This window comes from Megalobrama amblycephala, linkage group LG10 (assembly GCF_018812025.1).
Source record: "Megalobrama amblycephala isolate DHTTF-2021 linkage group LG10, ASM1881202v1, whole genome shotgun sequence".
NCBI classification, from domain to species: domain Eukaryota; kingdom Metazoa; phylum Chordata; class Actinopteri; order Cypriniformes; family Xenocyprididae; genus Megalobrama; species Megalobrama amblycephala.
In genome coordinates this window covers 7,411,433-7,421,924 of record NC_063053.1, presented here as the reverse complement: position 1 = coordinate 7,421,924, position 10,492 = coordinate 7,411,433, and the positions used below count along the sequence as shown (strand labels likewise).

Sequence of the window (10,492 nt, the reverse complement as noted above, 5' to 3'; positions counted from 1 at the left end):
GTTCACCCAAAAATGAAAATAATGTCTTTTACAATATCTATTTCAAAACGCTGCTTCGTGAAGCTTTGGAGCTTTACGAATCGAATCAGTGCATGGTTCGGAACGCTAAAGTCACACGATTTTAGAAGTTTGCCGATTTGATACGCAATCCAAATCACTGATTTGATTCATAATGCTCTGAAGCTTCATGAAACAGAGTTTTGAAATAGATTTTGTTAAAAAGTTGTTTTGTTTTTTTGCCACACAAAAAATATTCATGTCACTTTATAATATTAAAGTTGAACCACTGAACTCACATGAACTGATTTAAATATGTGATCTTGAGAGAGGAAGCACCATTGCTGTGAATGCAGGCCTCACTGAGCCATCGGATTTCAACAAAAATATCTTAATTTGTGTTCCGAAGATTAATGAAGGACTTATGGGTGTGGAACGACATGAGGGTGAGTAATAAATTACATTATTTTTATTTTTGGGTGAACTAATCCTTATACTATACTAATATTAAAAAAAACAAAAACAAAACAAAACCCAAATTGGAGTAGAAATTATTTTAAAGTTAGAAGGCCTAAATCAGTTCATTTTAACCTTAAATATTAATATAGTACCAACTGATTTCCATGTATATTTTATAGCATTATAGTTGAGAGATTTTTTTTCTTGAGAAAATTTGCCATGTACTGTACCTGATATACAGTATATCCAAAATAACTGATATCGAATCGAATTGCAAGCTTGTGAATCAAAATGCATCACTATGATGACAGACTGGCAGGAAATGGTGCAAAACAGATAACAAAGTCCAAACAGGGTGATATTGTGACATACTGATAAGCCTCATCTTTCCATTGTTGTTAATAATTTTGATGAAAATTGCTGATAAAACCTGTGCTCCAGGGACCATATTCATATAACATCTAAGGCTAAATGTAGATCTTAACTGGCTAGTTAGATGGTGACTGACACTAAACAGTAGAAAATCAGTCCAGTCTCTCCTGCTGTAAATGTCACTGGCTGTTAAAGTCTTGTGTTGCTTATAATAAATTGACATGTTGATAACACACACATAAGTAGTCTTTCAGAATGCTCTCCATTACATTATTACATGACATGAGTTACATGAGTATGAGGCTGGGAGGGAAAAATCACAGTAAACTCACTACAAAAAACTAGACTAAACTAAACAGCAAAAGAACCAAAGCTAACGAAGACAATGACCAAGCAAGCTTTATCCATGTTTTCCCCACAAAATTATGTTTAATTATCTATGGAAAGCACGCTGTCTTTCTCCCGCTCATTTTCCCATACAGCAGAGCCGCACACACACAAACAGCATATGCTCCACGTTGTGGCCACATTACAACATCGGGTGAGCACTATTTTTCTAATAATTTAACGGCCCATCATTAATTATTCCTTTCTTACACAGCATTACCTTGACTATTGTGAACTTGAAACCATTTTTTTTTTTTTACAGCTAAAACCGCAGACTCTTCACTCCTCCTTATGGTTTACCACCAACAAAAGGGCCTTTGTATGAAGATGTTTACGTTCCAACATTCACATTTTTGCTTTTCTCTTTGTTCTGACATCAGCTGTCACACCTCTTCAGTATGTCACCCTCTAACCTGCCAAACTGGTTTATCACACATGTTCACATTCCTCTATATAATGAATGTGTCAGAACAGTTTCATTGAAACTACTTTTTACCCCACAAGCTTGTCTTTGGTTTATGCAGAGAGAGCTTTATCATGTCTCGGAGCAGTACAGCAAACCAAAGCCGATACAGCACTCTGGAGAAACCCCGGCGGTCTGGAAGATACAGCAGCTCCAGCAGCCGGAACAGCTCCAGAGAAGTGCTTTGTGATTTTTGTCTGGCGAAGAAGAACAAGGCAGTGAAGTCATGTCTGACGTGCTTAACCTCATTTTGTGAGACGCATCTCCAGGCTCACTATGAGTATCCAGCTCTCATGAAGCACAAACTGGTGGCAGCAACAGGGCAACTGCGTGAGAAGATCTGCGCCGAACATGATAAACTTTTGGAGGTTTTCTGTCGATCTGACCAAGCATGCGTTTGCGTTTTGTGTATCATGGAGGAACATAAAAAACATGATATTGTTTCAGCAGCAGCTGAAAGGACAGAAAAGCAGGTGAGCTTATCAACATTGACTAAAAGTAACTCATGCCATGGGTCACCGTGGTTCTGCCAAGTAAGACATGTTCCTGGATCGACATATTTTGTTGATCCTTGAACAATATTCCTGTCTGAAAATTTACTCCCAACCCTATTCCTACCCCTAAACCTAACCCTACCTATAACTTATCCCTAAAATCAGAGGGAAATGATAGGTGAATATGTAGAAGCACCTAACCCTGCTTGTAAGACATAAACTGTAAACTTGTCCCTCAAATCTGATTGGTTGATTGGAATGTTCTACTTGGTGAAATCACGTTTGAAGAACTGTATAGTAGCTATAGCTATGCTTCTCAACTTAATAATGATTATTGATAAACAAGTCAATATTTAGTGCTTTCACTTAACAGTTCAGTGTCTCACAAATTTGCTTTTCTTCTCAACAGAAACAGCTTGGAGCGAAGCTGATGACCTCACAGCAGAAAATTGAGGAAAGGATGAAGAAATGGCAAGATCTCAGGCAGGCAGTGGCATCCCTAAAAGTAAGGATTTTACAAAAAAAGTTTATATCTATTATGTTACGTAATTACTCATAAAATGCTGTTATGCTGACACCTTTGCCCACAGCAATATACAACACCAGATTATATTCTGTTTTATAGTATTAAATTGGTAACATTTTACAATAAGGTTCAATTTGTTTAATTTAATTAATGCTTTTGGTCAGGGTTTCCCAAACTGCTGGGGACTTGTGAGTTGATGAAAAGCTAATAATTAATTATTATTCAAAAATTTTTAAAATTAAAACAAGTAAGTAATTTAAAAATAATAATAAAAAAAATGTTTTCTATTTGAATGTGCTGAATTTTCAGCAGTCATTACTCTTCAGATCCTTCAGAAATCATTCTAATATACTGATTTGGTGCTAAAGAAACATTTATTATTATTATTATCAAAACAGTTGTGCTACTTAATATTTTTGTGAAATTTTTTTAGGATTGTTTGATGAATAGAAAGTGTGGAAGAACATAATTTATTTGAAATAGAAATATTTTTAACGTTACAAATGTATTTACTGTCACTTTTGATCAATTTAATGTGTCCTTACTGAATGTATTAATTTATTTTTAAAAAATCTTACTGACACTAGACATATATTTTCCGGCTGCAGTGAGAGAGGTTTAAAAATCTAATGTAGTTTAATGTTACTTTCTACATATCCTAATACATATTTAACATCTTGTTAAATAAGTTAACATCTTTGATAAAGGAACATTAATTAAATACATGAATTATTGATGAACAATAGTATATTTTATAAATTAAATCAATATTGAATACTTTTAAAAATTGTTAGTTCATGATATTTAAGGCATTAACTATGTTAATAAATTGAACATTATTGTAAAGTGCTACAATTAAATTAGCTCAAAATGCTGTTTTCTTTTTTAACAGTTCATCAGACTTAAAAAGTTGCATCTTTATAATATTTGACTGGTATGTAAAGGAAATCATGTAACAGTCCCTACCTCATCCATGGTGTTTTCCTCATTCCAGCATTCATCTCAGAGTGTGTTAGATGAAAATGAGCGTATTTTCACTGAACTTTTGCGGGCTCTAGAGAGGAGGTATGGAGAAGTGAAGGAGATGATTCGAGCCCAGGAAACCCTTCTGCTGACACATGCAGAGGGACACCTGGCCAGACTAGAGGAGGAAATTACATTACTAAAAAAGAAACACAATGACCTGGAGCAGCTGTCCCAATCCGATGATCATATCCACTTCTTACAGGTATAAAAGGGCTGTGGCCTATTAGTGCATTTGAGTTTTTTTTTTTTTTTTTTTTGCTAAACAGTTCCCTATACAGTATGATAAAATAAAATTTCTGCTAATTTCCCCCTACAGAGCTGGCAGTCTCTTTCTGCCCCTTCTGGATATGAAGACTTGTCCAAGGTGACATTAGCCCCTCACCACACTTTTGACAATGCAAAAAAAGCCATCTCTGAACTGAAAGTGCAATTAGAAGAAATAAGCAAGGAAGAACTGAACAAAATATCATCAGCAGGTGCTTAAAACCCTTATATTACAAATATATGCACATTATATGTACAGGTGCTGGTCATATAATTAGAATATCATCAAAAAGTTGATTTATTTCACTAATTCCATACAAAAAGTGAAACTTGTATATTATATTCATTCATTACACACAGACTGATATATTTCAAATGTTTATTTCTTTTAATTTTGATGATTATAACTGACAACTAAGGAAAATCCCAAATTCAGTATCTCAGAAAATTAGAATATTGTGAAACGGTTCAATATTGAAGACACCTGGTGCCACACTCTAATCAACTAATTAACTCAAAACACCTGCAAAGGCCTTTAAATGGTCTCTCAGTCTAGTTCTGTAGGCTACACAATCATGGGGAAGACTGCTGACTTGACAGTTGTCCAAAAGACGACCATTGACACCTTGCACAAGGAGGGCAAGACACATAAAGTCATTGCAAAAGAGGCTGGCTGTTCACAGAGCTCTGTGTCCAAGCACATTAATAGAGAGGCGAAGGGAAGGAAAAGTTGTGGTAGAAAAAAGTGTACAAGCAATAGGGATAACCGCACCCTGGAGAGGATTGTGAAACAAAACCCATTCAAAAATATGGGGGAGATTCACAAAGAGTGGACTGCAGCTGGAGTCAGTGCTTCAAGAACCACTACGCACAGACGTATGCAAGACATGGGTTTCAGCTGTCGCATTCCTTGTGTCAAGCCACTCTTGAACAACAGACAGCGTCAGAAGCGTCTCGCCTGGGCTAAAGACAAAAAGAACTGGACTGCTGCTGAGTGGTCCAAAGTTATGTTTTCTGATGAAAGTAATTTTCTGAGATACTGAATTTGGGATTTTTCTTAGTTGTCAGTTATAATCATCAAAATTAAAAGAAATAAACATTTGAAATATATCAGTCTGTGTGTAATGAATGAATATAATATACAAGGTTCACTTTTTGAATGGAATTAGTGTTGATGATATTCTAATTATATGACCAGCACCTGTATGTATATATACACAGTATATACAGTATTCAACATTTGAAGTGGATCAAAAAAGTTGCTCAAGTTGTCCTAAGAAGAAGGTTTCAGGACAACTTTGATGAAAGGTTTTAATCCACTTCAGATGTTGACTACTATATATATATTTACACATTTATGTTTTTCATCTGCAGTGAAGGAGGTTAAAATTCTCCAGATTGTGGACCCAGCAAAAAGGGAGGAGTTCTTAGAATGTAAGTTTATAATCAATATAATCAACAGTGAGGATTTGTTTATTTTTTACATTTGTTTATGCTGATTAATTTAACAACACCCCTTCTCGATCTAGATTTCTGTCAGCTCTCAATAGATCCTTCAACAGCCCACCCAAACCTGCACCTGTCAGATAAAAACACAGTGGTGCGGATGAGCAACGAGCCAAAGTCGTACCCGGAGCATCCCAGTCGCTTCGAATACTGGCAGCAGGTGCTGTGTAAAGAGGGTCTGGCCGGCGGTCGCTACTACTGGGAAGTGGACTGGAGTGGCACAGAAATAGACATTGCTGTGACTTACAGGGGGATTCGGAGGAAAGGAAATGACAACGCCGGCAGCTTTGGTGGGAGTGACAAGTCTTGGAGTTTGTACTGCTCTGAATCCAAGTACTCCTTTGTACACAACAACAAAAGCACCGCTATATCTGTCCCCAGTTCCTCTAGAATAGGGGTGTATGTAGACTACAAGGCTGGAACGGTGGCATTTTATAGTGTGTCTGACACCATGAAGCTTCTGCATAAGGTTCAAGCTAAATTTACTGAACCCCTCTACCCTGGCCTTGGAGTCTGGGGATACGGAACTACAGTGCGTCTGTAAGATAAATTAGTTTGCTGAATGTTGATCAGAACATTGTTGTCATATATTTATCTTATCTTATTTATCATTTAAGTCAGTTCAGTGAGAACATGGAAGTGAGCCACTTTGCTTCCCTCTTTGGGCATCCACATCATAATAAAATATGAATCACTGACACTCATTCTGACATGTATCAGTGGCTATATAAAGCATCATTTATCACTATCAGCAGTGGGCCAACTTAGAAAATAGCAAAACACTTAAAGGATTAGTTCACTTTCAAATAAAATTTTCCTGATCATTTACTCACCCCCATGTCATCCAAGATGTTCATGTCTGTCTTTCTTCAGTCGAAAAGAAATTAAGGTTTTTGATGAAAACATTCCAGATTTATTCTCCTTATAGTGGACTTCAATGGTCTTCAAATGGTTGAAGGTCAAAATTACAGTTTCAGTGCAGCTTCAAAGGGCTTTAAACGATACCAGACGAGGAATAAGGGTCTTATCTAGCGAAACAATCGGTCATTTTCGAAAAAAAAAAATGCAAATGTATATGCTTTATATAAACAAATGATCGCCTTCCAAGTGGTTCCGCCAAAACCGCACTTTCGTATTCTTTAAAAAGCTTACGCTGGATGTCCTACGCCTTCCCTATTCTACTTACGGAACGAAGCACCAGTTCCATTTTTTTACGTAAGTAGAATAGGACATACAGCGTAAGCTTTTTGAAGATTCATCAAAAACCTTAATTTCTTTTCGACTGAAGAAAGAAAGACATGAACATCGTGAATGATATGGGGGTGAGTAAATAATCAGGAAAACTTGATTTGAAAGTGAACTAATCCTTTAATTTTAATGTGTATTACATAAATTAGCTTGTTTATTTGTTTATTATGTCTTGGTTCCAAATACTATAGAGTCTAGACCACCACTCCAACTCCCATCAGAAACGCGGTATATTTTGTGTGCTGTGTGGCGTAAAAAGAGTAAGAATAGTATGAAAATATGATATGAAAAATGACGAATGTCACCTTTGAATCCTTCACTATGCTGTGTTATTGATTTTTTTGTTGTTACATTTGTATGTTTAAAGCTGCAGTCCTTAAGTTTTGGCGATCTAGCGGCTAATAAACAGAAATGCATGCGCCTTGCGGAAGAACATTGTAGCCGGAGCTACTTCTCAGGTACTGGGCTATTCCGCAGCGGCGACGACCTGACCAATCTAAAATAGTCCGAATATAAACACTTATTATAGGTGTACCGTAGTTATTCAGGATAAGACAAAAACACGGTTTGGGAAATGGATTCATGATGTACTCGCTTATTATATACACTTTATACATTTTGAACACACAAAAAGTTACGGACTGCAGCTTTAACACAGGGCAAATTTTATTACATATCTGAAAGAATTTTAATCAAATAAAAATACTTTAACTGTTTGCATTGGCCTTCTGTTTTAGTCAAAAGTCCATATGTGGGAAACATATGGTATATCTCTCCACTAGATGGAGCCATTCCAAACTTGTTGAAAGTTATAATTTGTTATACTCATTTTGTAGCTTACTCTTGTTTTGTGTTGTTTTATCTTGCATTTCCACTTCTTAAAATTGATTACAATGACCGATATTACTAAGTCTACATCATTGTGAGGCTAAAGAAATATTTATATGCTCAGAATGAGACAAACATTTCACAATCAATATCTACATTCACAAGTCTGTTTTTATGACTCATACATCATTCATTCTTCTGACCACATGTTCTTATCCATGAATATTATTTTCATCATACACACAATATTGTCAGCTGGTTATGTCAGAATATCAAAAGAACAAAGAAGATGATGAAGAAACACGCAGAAACATAAACATTGATTATGATTGCTATCGTTCAGCAGTGCACTGAGATATCAACTCAGCAATTGCACAACTGTGAAAGCTTGTTTTCTTCAGTTTGACTGTTGCTATGGGAAATAGTAGAAATGGGAACTGTATGTAATTGTGAAATACAGCCCAAATTTATTGATGAGTTTTGTTTTTACTAGGATATTCTGTGAAATGTATAGCTCTGAATAAAGTGCAAACTGTGCAGGGTGAAAGCTCTATTATATTTTTTGCACTCAACACTCAATATGTCTGACAAACAGACAGAGTATGTTTGGTAAAAGCTATTCTGAAAATCTGACCAAACCAGTCAACAGGATAATAGTGCCAGCTGTGATGCTTGTCTGATAAAAATTGCTTCTTAAACAAGATGAGCAATGCATTGAACATTACAACAACAATAGCACATCTTATCAGAAGGGAACTCCTATCAGAATGTACTAAAACTCTAATATAATTGTTTTAAATCGTACATTTTGTCTAGCAGAACATATCAGCACAACCTCTTTATTAAATACAAGCACATTTTGTTAAACAAGATTAATATGATTACCGTATGTTCAATACATTCAGCAAGATTATTTAACTAATGTTTTGGAATGTAAATGTAGCTCAACTTAATGCACTCATTGCAGTTTTTCAGCCAGTCAGACCCACATAAACAGAAACATTGCTGGTCTTAAATAAGTTTGAAAAGAAAATAAACAGAGATTCTGACTTTTGACAGAGTTTCTGATGACAAGCAATTTATCATTAAAAGAAATATCATGTGATATTTCTTATTTGTAGCATCTTGTTTAAGACACTGATCAACGTCTGTCACTGATAATGAAAATACTTTTTTTTTTTTCATGTTATTTTGTATGTTTATTACAAATTATTGTGACAATTTGAGTGGAAAGTTGAATTTTAGTTAACATTAAGTAGCCTAACATGAATTTTGGTTGACATTAAGCAAGATAGCAAAAAGAGTCGGGACATGTATTATCATCACAGATGATAAGAACTGCCAAATCAATTATCAGTAACGTAATTAGATAATTTTCAGCAAGTACGTCTTGACATTACGTCAAATTATCACTTCAAGCCTATAATGTACAATGGCTTCTCCATCAAACAAATACTAAACTAACTCTATGCACTGACATCACTGGATTATGGTAATTAACGACATGTTGATTTAAATGTTATTAAATTAGACTTTCTATGAACCATGATTAAAATGTTTAGAATTTAGAATGTTTAAAAGTGTTAACACAAAACACAATCTGGGCAAAACACACAGGTTAATAAAAAACATGAAAAAATACTATAGTAAATTCAATAGTGTTTTTGAACCATACTATAGTAAATTGTAGTATACTGTATATATTATTTACAACACTTTGTTAAAGGATTAGTTCACTTTCAAATAAAATTTTCCTGATAATTTACTCACCCCCATGTCATCCATGTCCTTCTTTCTTCAGTGTAAAAGAAATTAAGGTTTTTGATGAAAACATTCCAGGATTATTCTCCTTATAGTGGACTGCAATGGCCTCCAAACAGTTAAAGGTCAAAATTACAGTTTCAGTGCAGCTTCAAAGGGCTTTAAACGATACTAGACGAGGAATAAGGGTCTTATCTAGTGAAACGATCGGTCATTTTCGAAAAAAAAATGTAAATGTACATGCTTTATATAAACAAATGATCACCTTCCAAGTGCTTCCGCCAAAACCACACTTTAATATTCTTCAAAAAGCTTACACTGTACTTCCTACGTTTTCCCTATTCTACTTACGGAAAAAATGGAACTGCCGCTACGTTCGTTCCGTAAGTTGAAATGTACCGTATTGGGTAAAGTAATTTGTTTATATTACTATAGTTATATTATCACAGCAACTATATAATTACCACAACAAATATTCAAGTACTTTACTATAGTATGGTTCATAAACACTATAGTATTTAAATTACTATAATATTTTTTCATAACCTAAACAACATTTAACACACTGTACATAGATATCCAACAGAATATAGCCTACAAAAAAAGTAAAGTAAAATATCGTTATTTAATATTCTGGTGACGTTTTCATGTAAAGAATTCGAAATTTTACTTAGACACTTCAATGTAAAAACACAAGTTGTATTAAAGCTGCAAGCAGCGATGAAAGGGTCATCGCACCCGGGCTCACCGCCACCGGGTGGCCTTAGGAAAACAGTGAACAGTGTGACATGCATGTAAGCGAGTAAATACTGGATAAATATCTTTTCAACGTGCCACACTTCCTGCTGCCAACAGGTGGCGCTTTGACTATTACTGAATATTATCATGTATATGTCTTCAGGCCAGGACTCTAATAAAACATGTGAAGTTTGGGGCAGAACCAACTTTGTATGTCTGAGTTACAACAACTTCCTGTTTAATGGCGAAACATCAAACTTTGTCAGGCCGCCACGGACACGCCCTTCAGCGAAAACTCTAGATCTTCACAATGTAACGTTGCAAAGGCCTTTAGATTAGACTGACCAAATATGATGTTGATATGATTAAAGCTCTAGGAGGAGTTCGTTAAAGTACAATGTCTGGAAATGGCAACAACTGCAA

At 35.2% G+C, this 10,492-nt stretch overlaps 1 protein-coding gene across 1 annotated transcript; it reads left to right on the top strand.

The window, feature by feature from the left end:
- The first annotated feature begins 1,517 nt into the window (after positions 1-1,517).
- On the top strand, positions 1,518-6,346 carry ftr14l (finTRIM family, member 14-like). The gene is made up of 6 exons (XM_048206102.1): positions 1,518-2,151; positions 2,582-2,677; positions 3,693-3,926; positions 4,041-4,200; positions 5,363-5,422; positions 5,518-6,346. Exons 1-6 carry the CDS (start codon positions 1,753-1,755, stop codon positions 6,036-6,038), a joined length of 1,470 nt encoding a protein of 489 aa, XP_048062059.1. The 5' UTR covers positions 1,518-1,752; the 3' UTR covers positions 6,039-6,346.
- Positions 6,347-10,492: the final 4,146 nt, after the last annotated feature.